The 18706-nt window shown below is 33.0% G+C and overlaps 1 protein-coding gene across 2 annotated transcripts; it reads right to left on the reverse strand.

Annotated features, from left to right (window-relative positions):
- Nucleotides 1-691: 691 nt before the first annotated feature.
- LOC110997477 (bifunctional 3'-phosphoadenosine 5'-phosphosulfate synthase) lies at nt 692-18356 on the reverse strand. Of its 2 annotated transcripts, none has more exons than XM_022265660.2 (14): nt 18084-18356; nt 9758-9932; nt 7873-8045; nt 6641-6778; nt 5881-6000; nt 5124-5261; nt 4823-4885; nt 4010-4249; nt 3165-3320; nt 2621-2726; nt 2149-2291; nt 1605-1766; nt 1319-1427; nt 692-993 (listed from the first exon to the last, which is right to left on the reverse strand). In XM_022265660.2, the coding sequence occupies exons 1-14, from the start codon at nt 18120-18122 to the stop codon at nt 884-886; spliced, it is 1872 nt and encodes a 623-aa protein (XP_022121352.2). In that variant the 5' UTR covers nt 18123-18356; the 3' UTR covers nt 692-883. The 2 variants fall into 2 exon arrangements, with proteins under 2 accessions (XP_022121352.2, XP_022121344.2); XM_022265652.2 differs by lacking the exon at nt 18084-18356 and adding an exon at nt 16339-16529.
- Between the last annotated feature and the right edge of the window lie 350 nt (nt 18357-18706).

Genomic DNA, 18706 nt, shown 5'->3' on the forward strand with positions numbered 1-18706 from the left:
AACCCTCAGATGTCTGTATAATTCCTGTTTTTCTAATAATAATAAGTTATTAGAAAACTTCAATAATTTGATTGTTTAATTATTTTGAACTGATATCTACAATTATTTTATCATAATAGTCCCAGTCCCCAATCAAAACAATAGGCGATATTTTGATCTAAATATATCCACAATTTTACAAAATCCAATCATAAAATACCTGAGAACCAACAAATTAACAACCCATGTGCGATGTGTGTCTATGGAAAGGGACGGGGAATTCCCTATCTTGATTTAGGTCGGTGTATTTTTTCGCGTGTGCGTCTATAAAAGGCCCCCTAATAACCTAGAGCCCCACAAATTCACGATCCATGCTAGGGGCAAATTATTTTCCAAATAAACTAATCCAATTTTAGTCCATTGAAATGATATCTCTTAATATTAAAGAACAAATAAATCATATTTATAAAAGATACCGTAGGTAAAATCGCGAAAAAATTGAAATCATAAATTATTTACTAGTCAGAATTTTAAAGTCTTTTCTTTTCTGCCCATCTTTTGTGAAGGCCCAGAGGCAGTAGTCCTGGTTGCCCTTCCATAATCCAGTCTTGAGTCTCATGATCATAGTTTTAAGCATTATTCCAGTATTTCAATAAAATGTTAACGTAGGGATTAAAAAGAACACACTTTACTGTATTTATTATATATTAAATAAATCTTTAGATTTGAAGCACCATAATTATGTTATACAATAAAATTCTCTTACAACATAACATTACATAATCTTTATAAATTTGAATATATTCGATAAAACGGAATGTGTAAAACTACACAAATAAATAAAGGAATGTCATAAATAAAACTTTGCAAGAATAAATAACCGCTTTGTGTCCATATCTTAAAATCAGTTTGTGTCCATTTTCGCCTTTAATGACTGGTAATATTCCGACAGAATCTTCCAGGCCGATGGCGCCATGAAGCCTTTGGGTGGTTCCTTACCGGATCTGGCTAGACCTGGAATACAATTAATTCATCAAGTATTTTACTACACAGTTGTGTCATTTTCACTTGTAATATGAGTCTTTTGGGTTCGATTCCCGGCGACACTAATTTTGAGTTACAGAAGCATGATGCCCCAAAGGGGCTGACATTTGAATTTTTTTAGAAGTCGTCACAATTTAGGGCACATTTCAATTTGATGATATTAACTTATCCCTAATGGGAAAGGCAAAGGACTTTAGTCCATACAGCCATATCAACGTTGAATTTTGACATATGACTATATGTCAAAGTCAAATTTTGACACCAGAAGAATTGACATTGAAGGATTCTATAATACCTCTCATCCTTGTCCCAGAAATAAAGTCGAAGTCCTCTTTCCTTGTGGGGTCAAAGAACGCCATTTTACCAGCTGATGCGTCGTAGGCCGCTACACGGAATGGAATAATCTAAAAAATACAGTAACATTAAATATATTTTAAACTCAGTATGTCACTAATAAACATGATAAAAAAATCATATGTACAATTATATACCTTATTTTGAATACAGTTTAAAACTGCAATCAACGCCATCTATTGCCGTAACATAGCGATACCGTTTCAAACTTTAAAATTGGTGCTCACCTCGAGATGGTTAAGTCCAGGTGCCATCTTAAGCACCATGCCCCCGTGCCTGGCGTCGTAGAGATCGCCACCGCCATCAGGGTGGGGCAGACCGGCTGGGTCACGACCCACTATGTAGTGGTTCGCCCCCGCGTTCATTCTGCACTTGGCGTGCCATTGTACCTAATAAAGATATACAGATATTACAATGTACATGTCAATTTTGAACGAGACTAACCCTTTTCCCAATTACAAGACCCAGTGTCCCCGAAATGAATTGTGGGACGCAAAATTGTCTCGGAATTGTTGAGGAAATCGGCTTGATTTACATAAAAATTCAACGTGTGTCAGGCACAGGAGGCTGATCACCAACTCGCCTATCGGTTGACAAATGATATGAAACATACAGAAATCTGAGGCTCAGACCTAAAAACGTTGTAGCACCACTGATTTATTTCAGACAATTCTGATTAAAAGTGAAATCCGTTGCCCTGAACACGCCTACTTGCCCATTAAGCAATAAATACATACAAAAGTTTTAAAATGATTTTCATGTTAATTATACCTCAGTGGGGCCAGCATACATCATGGGTGATGGGAAAATTGCTAGTACGGTGAAGTTGGGGTCTAGAACGCCCTCATTCAATACAGCCTTATGTTGGTTGATGCGGACTTCTAGTGGGACATCATCGTCTTTTGTCCAACCACCTATAAACAATATTAATATAAAAAAAAACTTTTAAAAGTTCATTTCAATATAAAAAAAATATCTTTAAAAATTTCATTTAAATATTTGAAAAAAAAGAAATCTTAAAAATTGCATATCAATATTTAAAAAAAATTCTTTAAAACCTATATTTCACCATTTAAAAAATATATATTGTATATCTTTAAAAACTTCACTTGAAAATATAAAAAAAATGAAATGTTTATCTCATTGAACAACACACATTGAATTAATTATAGTGAATTAAATCTCGTTTTACGAAATATTAAGTAGAATTAAAAATATTTTTATTAATTCATAAAAATCTTACCCAACGGATGCAGTAACAGAACTGGCTTCTTGAATCCTCTCTCGACGAGCTGACGCTGAGTGTCTTGCATCAACAGGGCGTGGCCATTGTGGATTGGATTGCGGAGCTGAAACATCATTTCATAATTAAACTTTTTTATAATGAAGATATATATTTACGACATTCCTTGACCATAAATTATATGAAATAATTATGTTTTTATTATTGAACTAGTCTCCTTGAACCATTATCACACCATTCATTTTGTCGCTTTTAATATGAAATAGTTTCCAATAAAATCTATAAGACAGATAACGTAATTAAAAAATCTTTTAATTATTATTTTTTTCCTACAAAATAAGTTACGATACAATACAATACGATTTATACTAAAAAAAAATACATATAGATATTTTCTATATGTATTGTCTACCAATCAATAAAAAAAAAATCGCCGGCAATCAAGCGTTCTGCTTTAATGGATTACACAATAACGCCTAATATAATTAATATCAGACATTTTTGACTGACTTCCTGCCTCTATCTGTGAATTAAAATTCCTTACCTGGAAGGCGAATACAGCATCAGCACCGAGTTCCTTGAACTTCTCCCGGAGCTCGTTAGGCGTTAGACGGAATGCGTCCAGTCCGTCATTCCAACGAACACGCTCAAACACCTCCAAATTACCACCGACAAGCCAATCACCAGATTCAGAGATCATCTAAAGCAATTTATTAATTATTATCACACATTAAATCAGTGGCACTACAATCTTTTTAGGTCTAGGCCTCATATTTCTGCATCTGTTTCATGATCATTTGTCATTTGGCAAGTACGTGATCAGCCTCCTGTGCCTGACAAACACTGTAGAGTTTTCGGGTATAGGGTAAGCTCCGGTTGAAGCCACTAGGCTCATACTCTATGCTCTTATTTTTCATTCCTTAGAATTCTGACATTTAATAAGTGTTGCTAGTAAAAAAGTTCTCCACCAAAAAGGGGATTTTTTCCATTTGTGGGTAATAAACAATGAAATGCTTACATGCTCAAGTGACTTTTCAATATCACGACCAATCATATTCATATTCCAATATAAATTCATAATCATCGAATAAAGTTATATTACTGTATTTTATTTATTTGCTGGCATGCCTACTAATTCCAGGAAACCTTTTGAAAAAATAAAATCTTATCTATACTTGTGCGTTTTTTACTGTTTGTAATGAAAAACGGATAACGGACGAATAGATTCACTAACAAATTAAATGCATGTATAGACTGAGATATTTAAACTCTTATTAAAATTGAAAAATGTGTCCGGCCAAAAAGGTTTGCCATCACTGACATGTCAAAAAATGAAATTCTTAAAAAATGGATCAAAAAAATCTAGGGTAATAAAAGGATTATATTTACCTGAATGTATGGGTGACCAGTGTGATATATTCCAAATTGCCGGGCGCACCTCTCCTTTTGCCTGTGCGGGTAGAATTCAGGTTCCCTAATAATGGCAACGGTCTTGCCATCGTATACTAGGGAAATTGCCGAAGAGCCGGTCAGACGCTCTTTGTCTTCTGTTGTAATTGGCAACACCACCGGTACCGATTGGTTTACGATGGTACCATCGGATAAGGTGAGGCAATTTGAGTGGAGGGCCTGAAAAATAATTAATTAATTAAGGTTAATAAATTTTTTCACGTTTCTGAATTGCCGACCATAAAAAACAATTATTGATTAAATACAAATTACAAAAGTCACAAAGCAGAAATCATTTTACAGTGGAATCCAAGACTTTTAGGTTATTAAGTTTTAACACTAAAAATAATTCATTCGTTTCACTATGAACGTTTTAAAATCAAGCATTTATCGTAAACTTTGTATAATTGAAAAATTAATTATTACTAAGGCAAAAGCCCCAATAGATGATCATGTACCCAGTATATGATCACTCCATGTAACTGTATATCTATATTCACACTGTTTAAACACTTTATATGTGCTAATGATAATAAACAGAATTGCCATCTAAAGTTTTAATACATAACTAAGCGAATACACCTCGCTTTCTCACTCTCTCTCAATCGGTCTCTCTTTTCTTCTACAAAACGCTGCACGTCTTCGTGACGTTTCATCCGTAAAATTTTTACCCTTTTCATATAATTGTTTGGCTAGTATAAAAATCACATTCAAGAAGTACGAGGTCAACGAACCTAATATCTGTCAACTCACCTGTAAATACTCTGTCTCCCTCATGAATCCTTTCAACGGATATGCCCAGCCTTCAGATAAAACCTGAAAAGAAAATTAACGAACAATAAATGAGAATTCAAGATCTCGTCAGAGATATGTGAGACGCAGTATGCGTTCTGTCTCGCTTTAACGCGTATTGGCCGCACCTATATTACGTCATCGTGTGTTATGTTGTTGGTTTCGTTACGAAATTTCTTGATTCCCGCGCTCAAATCTATGCAATAGCATGTACATTGTGTTACCTATATATTTGGCGTTACGTCACAAATTTCTTATTTACCTGTACCCACTCCAGGTCCAACTTAGTGATGTTTATTTGGGGAAGTCTTGCGGCCTCTTCGATGGCACTGCTTAGCCGGTTCCCATAAATAAACAACTCGTTCACTCCAGACACGCTTTCATAGTGTGGTATTATACCCTGAAATATATTTAATGTTTATTAAATATATATATATACTGTTAAAGCATGTTGTTATAATTTTAATTATGGTTAGAATCTTTTTACTCGTGGCTAAAATAATACACACACATGCCTGCAGGTTTTACAATGAAGTGTACTTCAAAAGTACTTGAACCCAGATATTTGTTTCTAGATTTCTCATGTCATACGCAAGTCGACGTCGAGTGGCCCGACCTTCATAATAAATTTGATTTCCGTGATTCCAAAACTGAAAGCTTGTTGAGGCAGTTTATGCCGCGCACCACCACTATGTGGAACCAGTTGCAGAAGTATTTCCAAACTAATTTCACTTCCTTCGAGAAAAGATCGTACCAATTCTTTAAAGGCCGGCAACGCACTTGCGAGCCTTGGCAATGTGATTGTCCATGGGCGGCACTTTCACATCAGTTGCCGTAGGAAAAATACATTTATTTTTTAGCAACAAATTGTATATGTATAATGTATATGAATACTAGTTAATTAATAAAAATCACAAATGAATAAATTAAAATAAACTACATCAACGCTATCTTTTAAATAACTTAGTTCCCAAAAACATTTGTAATATAAACAAATAAACACATATTTATCAGCAAACCTGTGATTCCAAAAGTTTTATGACTTCCATAGTGGACTCTTCGATGGAGCGACCCACTGTTTCAATGACCAGCTCAGGCTGGTCGGGCCTTTCATACTCTTGTGTTATTCCTGTGAAACCCTGAAAGTATTTATGAAATTAATGTTATTTCGTACTCCCAAGTTAAATTATATATAACAAATACAAGGATATAGCCATGGTTGGAATAGATAATAAACTTAAAAGGAAAAAGTACTCTTCAATAAAAAAAAAGTTTGATATTCTGTAGTGAGCTAATCAATTGAATAATCATTGTTAAGTGCCTATCAGATACCTAGTTTGTTGTTTTGCTAATAATTGTAATTTTTGGTAACATTTCCGTTTGTTAGGAAATATAGCTAATAGCTAATAAAATATAAAATCAATCCTTAATTCAGCTATGTTATGCGATGGTGTGAGGGTATGTATGAGTGTGTTTGTGTGTGTGATGCAGGTTATTTAGCGTTCTGGTTTTTTTTATAGAACAGGGGACAAACGGGCAGAAGGCTCATCTGATGTTAAGTGATACCGCCGCCCATGGGCACTCACAATGGCAGAGGGCTCGCGATATTCTTAATACTCCGAGATTAAACAAGTCGAGAATATATAGATAGATACGATTCCAAAAGTCATGATTGTAAACTTTAAATCATTTATTTAAAATTTATTAGTGCGTGTATAATGTATATTTTTTTAATTGTTTAAACAATAAATCAGGCTTATAATTGTATAGTTTAGGTACCTTAATCTGTCCGTCTCGGGCCTTCTTGTACAGGCCTTTAACATCACGTTGCTCGCACACTTCCAACGGTGTGTCGATGAACACTTCGAAGAATGGCAGACCAGAATCCGTGTGGATACGACGCGCTATTTCTCTGTCCTGTGAATTGAATATTACAATAAGAACACTTATGCATATAGAAAAATGTAAGGGAGACTTTCAGTATTATGTAACGAATTTGTGGGGGGGATAAAACGTTACGATGCGGGGCAATCAATCAATGAATTATGCATTATTGTTAATATTATTTTCGACTTTCCCATACTTTACACGACATAATTAATAACTTTTAGGTAAAATGAGTCATTGGCTGGTTAAAAACCAAGCGTTTTTCTACTGGGTACAGACAAAGGTTACGGCGCGTCACATAGGGAGGTAGAAGGAAGTAGACGGAGAAAATGACAGTCCAAGTAATACTTACCGAAAAAAATTGTTTTTTAATTGTCTTAATCATAACGAGCATCCTTAAATCTGTTTACGGTTCATTGACTTTTGATATTAGCAATTATAAGTACCTATAAGATAAATTATACGAACAATGCCCTACATTTTTAATTACATATATTAAATTTTTGTTTATACAATTCGTCGGATATACGTAATTATACATATTACAAAGAACAAAAAATGTAACGAATGAACACAAAAACGACTGCACATATCAAAATATTCTCACACAATTATTTTCCCCGAGTAACGTAGGTTAACACAAAACATTTCCCAGAAATGTATTTAAAACAGAGAATAGCTTAATGTTAAATAATCATTTAATGATAAGTTAGGTTTGCAAAGTAGACATGGTTTCTCTTTATTTCATAAGAATTTCGTCTAAAGATGTATGCCATCATTATGGCAATACATTCTTCTTGGAAAGATAAAAACTGGCAGGCATAGCCCAGATTCTATAATAAAAAAGCAATCGATTCTCTTTTGTTTTTAAAAAATAGAATACATTTTCTTCGGTCGTGTCGGAACATGTTTTTAAAATCTATACAATTAAAGTTAGTGCGATTCTAAAATATCACTGAATGTTTTTATTACGTCTTTTACTTGGAAATTTGTATACTTTTATTTGGGTATGAAAAAGTTGTCAGCGCCGCTTGGTAGGGTCACTTCCATGATATAACTAACATAATACATGGTATATCTGTGAGTCATACATATACAATAAATCACAAATTATTTTCGGTTACCTCAGCGAATGGGGATACGAAACTGCACAGGCAAACGACTCCACTGTCCGCAAATAACTTGGCGACTTCGGAGACACGTCTAATATTCTCTTCTCTGTCTTCCTTGCTGAAACCCAGATTCTTGTTGAGCCCTGTACGCACATTGTCGCCATCGAGACCGTAAGCTGGGATTCCTGTAATCATTGTTACACTGTGACACATCTGTAAAATACAGTTACAGAATCTATACATAGAGGGCAGAGGCGTTCATACGTTATCTCTCTCCCTAAAATATGCCTAGGGGGTTATAGGTGACGATAAGTTGAGTTGTTTCTCTTACTACAATGTGCCTAGGGGCGCTATCGGTGACCATGGGTTGGGTTGTCTATCTTCTTACAATATGCGTAAGGGGCCTATGGGTGGCCATGCATTGGGTTGTCTATCTTCCAACAACAAGCATAGGGGGCTGATGGCTTTAAACGTTTGGTTTCCTTCTCTGATTGTATTACAAAAATCAACTGTTTTAGTTTACTAAAAAATGGCGAACAAAAAAGTGAAGAACATTTTCTAGTACTTCTCATCCGTTCTAGGCATTTGGGTACTGGCAGTAAATGTAAATTAAGAAGCATTAATGACATTAATATCTGTACATTAAGTTATCTTGAATAAATATTTTGCTTTTAATTGAAGGAAATGAACCTAATTGTAATCACAAAGACATTGTGAATCTACCTGGCATAAAAATATCCCCAAAAAGAGTTTATCTTTTTGTGATACCTTTCGCAAGCTAAGTGCAAAAATGCATTAAAAACATTGTTGATTTCCTGCTGACAAACGCGTATAAGACAGGTTTATCCCTTTGAAACAGGATACATTAAAATTTAAATAACACAAAAAAGGTTCAATAAAGGTCAACGCTAAACCTAAACTGCACAATATAACGATGAAGAGTTTCAATAAATGCACATTTAAGAAAAGTATCTTTTAGTCCATTCATTAATAGAGAAGATATATCACAATCTACGATTTCAGGCTTGCTAGTATGTATTATGTATATTACTGAAATGCACATATTATATTCCGAATTATTAAAGTGTACTAATCTATTTTCTATAAACTTTGTATTAGAAACTCCTGTTAGCAATATCTATAACAATTGTTTCTTCTTTCTCTTTTCTACATCTACTTATTTTTGACATACGGTAATCAGACTGATTTGTTTCTGAATCTCACTCTGGCGACACTGTTCGATATTGGGACCAGAAGTTATATGTTCGTCTGTTGATCGAACATAAATTATCTATGAAATGGTTATATCATAATAATCATTATATGTATCATATTAGGCTTAATAAAGAAAGAAAGACAATAGTAAGTAAAAAGGCGGATCACAGTCCCCGCAGGTTCTTACTAAACACAACCTGATGGCAAGAGAAAACCCTGGTAGACCGAGGCCGCATTGGTGTCATAGAGTTGTCGAAAAAAGGTTTTCGAAGACGCAAGAAGTACGAGATAGACTGCGAAGTTGTTGGCGGAAACTAGGGCACACAAGGGCTGTACGGCATTGATGGTGATAACATTGGTAAGTCTTCTAATTTTCCTAACGAATTGTATAGAAATCGCGTATTTTTATTGTGAAAAATTACTGAATTAACACGCCAAAACCTAGAAAATATCGAAAGCCGAAAATTATGTAATAAAGAAGTTAATGTTACAATTATTTTAATTGAAAACTAATCACTAAAATAAAAAGAGCCTACAAATAAAATGCTTCGATTTTTAAATAATATAAATTGCTCTACGGACGACGCAATATAGAATACCAAATATGCACCGATATACAACCTTTTCAGAATTTTCAAGTCGAAAAGAGAACGCGGGGCATAGAGAATAATAACAAAGTTACCTTTAGAAACAAGGTACGCCTCCAATGCAAAGGCAATACTGGTCTTTCCGGCTCCACTGAGTCCTGTGAACCAAACTGTGCTGCCTCTGAATGCTTTGCTGCCGAACGCCTTACTCCTCTTTATCCTTGACACTTGGTGTTTTTGTTCCACAACATTAGTCGCTACTTGGGCGCACTGAAAAAAAATATTATCATTACAATTTGGGGCTTGTAAAAGCAGTTGAACATTTATAAAAAATTGGTTAAGTTATATATATGTAGTTATCGATTTCCATGCCACCTAGACCTAACTTCATTATGTTAATTTTGTGTCACGGTGCGCGCGCATCGTAAAATTTTCGCACGCCGAAGCAACTATTTTTTATTATAGAAAAGGGAGCCTCCTACCCGTTTGGTAAAGGCTAAATAATAAATAGTAAATTCGCTTTTAAAAATTTATTCAAATTCTTATCACTGCATAGTATAAAACAAAGTCGCTTCCTCTGTCCCTATGTATGCTTAAAACTTTAAAACTACGCAACGAATTTTGATGCGGTTTTAATAGATACTGATTGAAGAGGAAGGTCCATAAAATCCATTAAATAGTGGAGAAAAACTGTTACTTTTGAGGTCTCTAATGTGATGACGTAATTAATAAAAAAAATTCCGCTTATATTGCAGACATCTATAATAATTTTCGTATATTAAATGTTGTTTTTGCAACTCGTATTATAGGATTTTCAATGTGTACTTAAGATAACGATATAACAATATATTTTAACATCGTATCGGCAAGATAAATAACAATAAACGACATTACAATCAGATAAAATGCAGTCACAATTGAGATGTATCGATACGTAATAAAGTCCTTAATAAACTCATTCCTCTCTTTCATCGTAACCTAATCACAATTTAACAGAAAAAGACGAAAGATTAGGTTGAACATTATATAACATAGATATCTAATCATAAATGTATCATTAACGATTACTTCCCATTGTTAGACTTGTTGTTATCATTTTAATTATAGTTAGAATAAATAAAGAAGAAATATATAAATAAAGTCACAGCTAAAATAATACACACTCCTGCATGCAGGTTTTACAATGAAATATAAGTACTTTAAAAGTATTTGAACCCAGATATTTGTTTCTAGATGAGAAATCTACGCAAGTAAAACGTTGTTCCATCATCTGAGGTCCCAGTCCAATACGAAATTCTACCCGTATCACCTAGACGTCCGCTGTTCTACAACTGAGAGCCTTCTAATGCAGTTTTTGCCGAGCACCACCACTATGTGGAACCAACTACAGTAGTATTTCCGAACTAATTCCATGAGAGAAGATCGTAACCATTTTTAAAAGGCCGGCAATGCACTTGCGAGTGTCCATGGGCGCCTCAGATGAGCCCCTGCCCGTTTGTGTGTCAAAATGTTCCGAGATCACGCCACTAGCAGAACATTACTCACAAAACTAGGCTTTATTTTCAAAATGTTTATATTAATTTTACTACGGAGATACGGTATAAATATTAAACTACGGTTCACAGTCGATAATTAAGTCGAACGCTAAACACCCTCAACAAACGTGGCGCTAAGTCTGACAGCCGTTTGTCAAAAACCTATTGGAATTTGACATACAGGAATCGATGTTTCCTTTTATATACATCCTATGTATAAACGATCCTAGCCAAAAACGATCAGACATCGTAGCCCATGTGCCTTTTCGCAATCTTACCTTTGCAGTTGTGTAAAGTATCTGATAATAAAAATATTTGAAGGCTTAATATTAAAATAACAATTCAACATAATTGTTCCATAGTGATTCTAAACTAGGAACTCTTAACTCTATAATCGGCGTAACTAATTGTGTTGCAATAACCGAAATGCAATTTTTCATCTGACTGAACAACAATCATATCTGTCCTTGCACAAAGGTTATACCTGCCTTCCCCTTCCGTAACTATGTTCTATCAATAAAAAATCAATTGATTTTCTGATATCAAATCGATTAAATTATTTGTTTGAATTTTATACACCCATTTTTACTTGTATTAAGCGATATCTTTTATTAACAATATAAATGAATAGATCAGTGGCGCTACAATCTTTCTAGGTCTGGGCGTTAGATTTCTGTATCTGTTTTATGATCATTTGTACATCTAATAGGCAAGTAGGTGATCTGCCTACTGTTGCTGACACACGTCATCGACTTCTTGGATCAAAGGAAAGCACCCTCACTATTATTTCCTTCAACGTTCGAGCGAATATTTGCGCATAGTAAAAGTCCATTGGTATTGGTCCATAACTAGGGATCGAACCTACGGCCTCAGGTATATCGCACTCTGAAGTCACTAAGCCAATACTGCTTTATTAACAAATTAGCTATTATAATTAATGTTTAATCTATTAAATACTTAAACCCCAGATACAATACAGTTGATTTGTAAAACGTTTAGATTAATAACTATTTTCTGTAGTCTCGCTCTTTAATATTTCTAGTTTTGTTTATTTTCGAGAGATCGCTTTGTGATTAAATTAACTATTTAAATTTATTCATATTAAACCATCTATTATGAGAGCGAAAGTTGCTAGAATCATTAAGGATTAAATTGAAAACACCATCCATTCATTTACAGAATTTTTCAATAAATTTATTTGATGTGTCAATTAATTATTAATCAGTTTATATTAAGCTAAAAAAAGTTGTAAAACTAATTTGATAATATACTTTACATTCAATTAAACAGTAATTTACGTAATTTTACTATAGGAAACATCTTTTCGTTTTCGACGCAAATATTGTTACAATTATATTTAATAACACGCTCAAACTACACATAACTGGCAATATCATGGTATTTATCTACAAAGGTTTTATTGTAATAAATATTTCTTACCTAACTTATCTCTTATATGTAATGGTCTAAGATCCAGCCCTAAATCGTCCTGCACCGAGGTGATTAATGAACGAAACATATTTTAAATGAAATTTACAATATTAAAAAATAAATAAACAATGGGTTCTCTGAAAAAATCCTGGACAGGCTGTATTAAATTATTAATTAAAAAATGATTTTTTATTGAAAATTGTACTGATGAGATTAATAAGAAAATCTTATACCAGCTGAAAGTATGAGACTTGCAGAATGTGCTATTGTTAGGTTCTTTATTTTTTTCCTGGACGGACACAAGGTTCACAGGTATACACAGGTATATTAATAGTAGGTTTTTACACTGAAATGATTAATCAATAAATTTTATATCAATGTGAGCGCTGTTTTATTGCAAACACGTTGATATAAGGTTCACTGCAAAAATGTTGGTCTTAAGTGCGGTTCGCGAATTTTGAAAATTTGAATTTTAGTCCGGCTGGGAACAGGCCGACAAAGAAGTCCGAGCTGAGTATCTCATGGGACAGAAAAAGATGCAACAATAATGCACGGGTGTTATCAAGCGTGTTCGTTTGATTTTTTTTTTAATGGAATCTCGCTGATGGCCTTAAGGGCCTTTACAGCTCAGCACGGGCTGTTTGGCGAGCTTAGCTCAGCCTGAATGGGTGGGGTTCCCGCGACTCGCGCAAGGGCGTCTCCTGTGAGACTCGAATCTCGGCTTGGGCCGTCGCGGGGGGGTCAATCGCCTGAAGTGCAGGACGGAAGCTTGTTCATTTGATAACACCCGTGCCGATTCCATTAAAAAAAAAAAACAAACGAACACGCTTGATAACACCCGTGCATTATTGTTGCATCTTTTTCTGTCCCATGAGATACTCAGCTCGGACTTCTTTGTCGGCCGTTCCCAGCCGGACTAAAATTCAAATTTTCAAAATTCGCGAACCGCACTTAAGACCAACATTTTTGCAGTGAACCTTATATCAACGTGTTTGCAATAAAACAGCGCTCACATTGATATAAAATTTATTGATTAATCATTTCAGTGTAAAAACCTACTATTAATATACCTGTGTATACCTGTGAACCTTGCGTCCGTCCAGGAAAAAAATAAAGAACCTAACAATAGCACATTCTGCAAGTCTCATACTTTCAGCTGGTATAAGATTTTCTTATTAATCTCATCAGTACAATTTTCAATAAAAAATCATTTTTTAATTAATAATTTAATACAGCCTGTCCAGGATTTTTTCAGCGAACCCATTGTTTATTTATTTTTTAATATTGTAAATTTCATTTAAAATATGTTTCGTTCATTAATCACCTCGGTGCAGGACGATTTAGGGTTGGATCTCCGACTATAAGATATTTTCCCATTGATACAGGCAATATTCATGCATATGTACAAGATCAAGAGCAACATGGACGATTACTCATAGTATTTATTTTATTAAAATAAATGTTTATTCATATATGTACATTTAAAAAAGCAATCTTTTGCGATCAAAAGCAAGAGGTCGTTTGCCCAAAAACTGACCCTTTTCCTGCACTCCTAGAGCTACGCAGAACTATATCCATATATTTGTAAGATTAAGGGTCTGTTTCACAATGTCCGGATAAGTTCCAAATAAGCTATTTAGTACTTATTGGTAGGATAAACAGAAACGCGAAGTAGAAGAATAAGTATCTTATTTGGAACTCTTATCTTTTGAATAATTTATGTGTTGCATAGCTATTTGGTACTTTATCCATACATTGTGAAACAGGCCCTTAACATTTATGTGCCGTTTAATTCACATTTATAGTTTGTAAGAAATAATAGTTACTTAGAAAGCATGCTGTGTCTGCCTATTAAACGGTGCACATTAGTTGTTTCTAAATGTAAGATTTTATTCTAACCATTAACAAACCTTTTTATACATTAATCTATCATCATACAATGAGTGTGTCTAAATAATCGCCTCTGTGTTGTGGGGTTGTTGTTATATAAGGTTAAATTTGTTGTAACAACTAGGTTAAGTACAAAAGACTGATACATTGCATGCACTAAAATTACAGCTATTACGTAGGCACAATGCCCTTGATGAAGCTTATTATCAAATAAGGCAGAACATTCGCTCTGATACGATTAGATTGAGATACATGTTATCGACGATTTCTGACATAGTTAAAAATATATGTCTAGCTGTTTGATAAACTCGCTGAACATCTTTAAGGCCGCTAGTTAATCGACGCCGTTTAGTTAAAAGGCTAGGATGTTAATTGAACGGCTAATTAAGCTTGTATGCTGCGACATATATATGTGGGTATCGTAAACGTTTATGTTACAACGAAATATATACACACAACTTCAGATATAAGATAGCAGAAGAAACACTACGAAACCTAGTACTAATCAAGAATTTGTTTTAAAATAGAAATAGCATCGGCATTGCAAGCATTACGCATGTAATTAACATACATTGCATCTATGGTCATAGATAATTATTATTTTGTCTCGGTATCAAGCCATTAAGCTGGTATCAAAATTATTACATGAATTGTAAGATATACAACAATATTGTTTTAATAAAATTCTCCAGAATAAGCGAATCACAAGTCTCATAACAAAGACATTGTTCGGCGTGTGTTAAATTATCTGAGATTAATAGGTAAAGACAAAATAGATTCATATATTTATGATACCTTGAGGTTTTTATGGAGATAAAAACGTTAAAAATATATTTTATTTTCAAAGATATATTTTTAGTTAATACTAGGTTACTTTTGGGGTAGAATAGTAAATTTGTCCATTTTACGGGTGAGGCTACTAAAAAGGTAGACTAAAAATCGTATAAAGGCGAAATTAAAAAATATATATATGTATTATTCATTCCGGACATTAGAGAATAGACTATACAACAATAGTTCTTTCATTGTATAAGACTGTATGCCTTTGGGACTCTATTATAATACGAAGACATTAAGCAAATATAAAAAACAAATAATGTATAAGATTAAACAAAATAATAACATGTCACCTGTAGAGTATGAACATAAGGAAAGCAATAAAGATTTGACTTTGACTTTAAAGTTAAAATGAATTCTTTTTTAATTCAAGTATAAAAATTATAAGTTTGAGTCCTAACAATAGAAATGGAGTTGGACGGGTCATATGCGTGCGCATTTCCGGGTACCATTACGTACCCTAGAAAACAAGAAAGAGAAAAAGAAAAAAGAAGAAGCAGCCGACAACGCAAAAGATGGGAGGACGAATTCAAATTAGCTATTAGAGAAGAGTCGCAATGGATAGGGAACAGTAGAATGGGTTAGAGGATGCCTTTGCCAAGAGGCACACCGAACTCGAGTTAGACTGTGGTGAAAATATATTAATCATCACAGATCACATAGTTTCAAAATATAAAGGCTATATTATTATTAAAGACAACGCCAATTGAGTTGTCTAAGGAAGATATTATGAATAAAATTCGAACGCCGGATGTTTTCTAAATTAAATACTAGTATTATAAATAATTAGAACCCGCTTTTTCTATTTATTATTTCCTCTATAATAGAAAGTAAATATTATCCAGTTTGCTACAATCTTGAGGAAATAAACAAAGTGAAAGTGGAGTCGCTCACTCTAGTAGTTGTATCGTAAACATCATTCACATATCGAAACTTCAACACTTTCGTTTCACAATATAAAAAATAAATAATAAAATACACACCGGTCTTAAAGCTGCACCTCCCCATGCTCCGATGTTATATTTTTCAAAATGCTCAGCCACCTTCTTGTTTCTTTGTTCTAAACTCATTTTTATAATATTTTAAAATTTAAATAATTCCCGCCAAAATTCAACTTTTTAAAAATACGGCAGCGCACGCGCTGTTACAAATAATACTAGCTTGAATGATACTCGATTGTGACTCTCCCCCACTTGCGATGGTGGAATTTAAATAGAATTTTTCAGACATCGATAATTTTTATTGATAAGGTACACGAATCAATTGTCCACGTATCGAAATCTATTTTTTTATTATTAATTTTTTTTCAATCAAGTCAAGGGGCTGTTCAAAGTATTACGTAAGCAGATTTACTACATCTATCTCCTTTCCCCCTAGTCTGTAAAAGTTTGCAAAACCCTTAAATGGTACCCATAATACCATATGAGTGAAATTGTAAATCCCTAAAAAACCTTCTGATGTAATCACCATCTAAATCCCCCTAACCCCCCCTTACGTCATAAAAAATAAGAGCCCTCAATAGAAAAGAAAGAAGAGAAAATTAACTCCTGCCTATAGTGATTAGGTAATACTTGAACAGCCCCCATGTTGTTACATTACATCTAAAAATTTATATGAACTAATTACTAATTCTAAAAAAATAAAGTCATTATTCCAATATAGACTAGAATTGGTTTTATGAATTTAACAATTACTACATAGTGATCTAATGCATTTAAGAGCGGGAAAACAATGTTTCTTTTTCGTACTTTTACTTCAGGTAATTTTTTACACATTGCTTTATTATGAATATACAATAATATTCTAAAATAGCGAGTTGTTTACTGTATTAATAATTGAAATGACTGAGTATTATCTTTTTGTGTATTGATATAAGTTATGTTTTACTATGAGAATGGACAACAATTATTTATACAATTCATACTGAATAAATATATTATTATTCATAGGGTGATGTAACATATTTTGTATCATTATCAAACATACAAATCTATTTATTGTGTGTTAATTATGTTAAAAACATATAATTTTTATGAATATTACAATAGAGTACAGTCAAAACGTTTTACAATGTAAAGAACAACAAATTGGTGATATAGTCTGAAATCAAAGGTTCCTGCTGAATTATATTGTATTAGGTTCTAAGAAACAAAATTCAAAGAACATCAAACCCTTATAATAAAGAGGCAAAGAATTACTATTTTTTTAGTGGAAATATGAGTTCAGACTTTAAAAACCTTTATCTTAAAGCAATTGCATAATTATACCTACATGAATAATTTAATTTGGAACATCAATAAATGAAACCATTGATAAATCTAATCAGTTGTAACTTATCACACTATTATAATAATCAGAGACTACAGAAATGATAAAATGTGTAAAAAAACATGATATGACTTAGATAATAAAAAAAGAAAATATTATAAAACTGGCCATTCATTCAGTAATAAAAGTATAAAGGTAAAGCTGTATATCCAGTATTAGTTTAGTACTTACCTGAATAAGAACTTTCCTTCATTCTAATATTAAGCATTCCTTGTCTAGTATTTACAGTATGTTAGTTATATTGTTTTTAATGCAAGTGAAATTTGAGTAAATTATTTATTTTAAACTTAAAAAGGAAAAGTAAGCAACTTAATATAAATGACCTCATTTTACATGATACTCAAACAAAAAAGATTACAATAATATAGAAGCATTGATATTAACAACATTAAAAACTTACCACTTTAAGCTTCTTCCTTGGTCTTGAAGGTCCATCCATGATTTACTTATGGAGTATTGCAATGAAAAATAATTAAAACCGATAAAATTATCAATAAAGTTATTAATCGTGTTGGATATGATTTACTTTCAAGTATTTAATAGCAAGGCATTGAAAATTTGGTTGCAGTTTACAGAGATAATGCACTTGGACACCTTGACTTAGATTTCCATTAATGTGATCTTAACATAATTGTGCTAGTAAATGTAAGAATAACTAAGTTTAAAAAAATTCAAAATATAATATAGGCTGTCCATTGGAGTCGTTCGACTTCTTGAATTTTGACAGCTTGTTGTTGTTAAGTGTTTTCTACTATAGGTCTAGAAGTATATATATTATATTCAAATCGATGTGCTATAAGTTTATGTTATGATGTCAGTAGTATGTATTTAAGTATTAATTAGGATATTTAGGATATTTTATGTTATTAATTAATCATAAGTTTTATATTTAACTATTCTGACAATTATATGCACAATATTTAATACAAGTTGTTTTTATCCAGAATAAAATTATTATTAACATGTCTTTATTTTTTTTTGAAGATTTATTATAATATGTCGTTTAGATGTTTTTTTTAATAG

This window comes from Pieris rapae, chromosome 10 (assembly GCF_905147795.1).
Source record: "Pieris rapae chromosome 10, ilPieRapa1.1, whole genome shotgun sequence".
In the NCBI taxonomy this organism is placed as follows: Eukaryota; Metazoa; Arthropoda; class Insecta; order Lepidoptera; family Pieridae; genus Pieris; species Pieris rapae.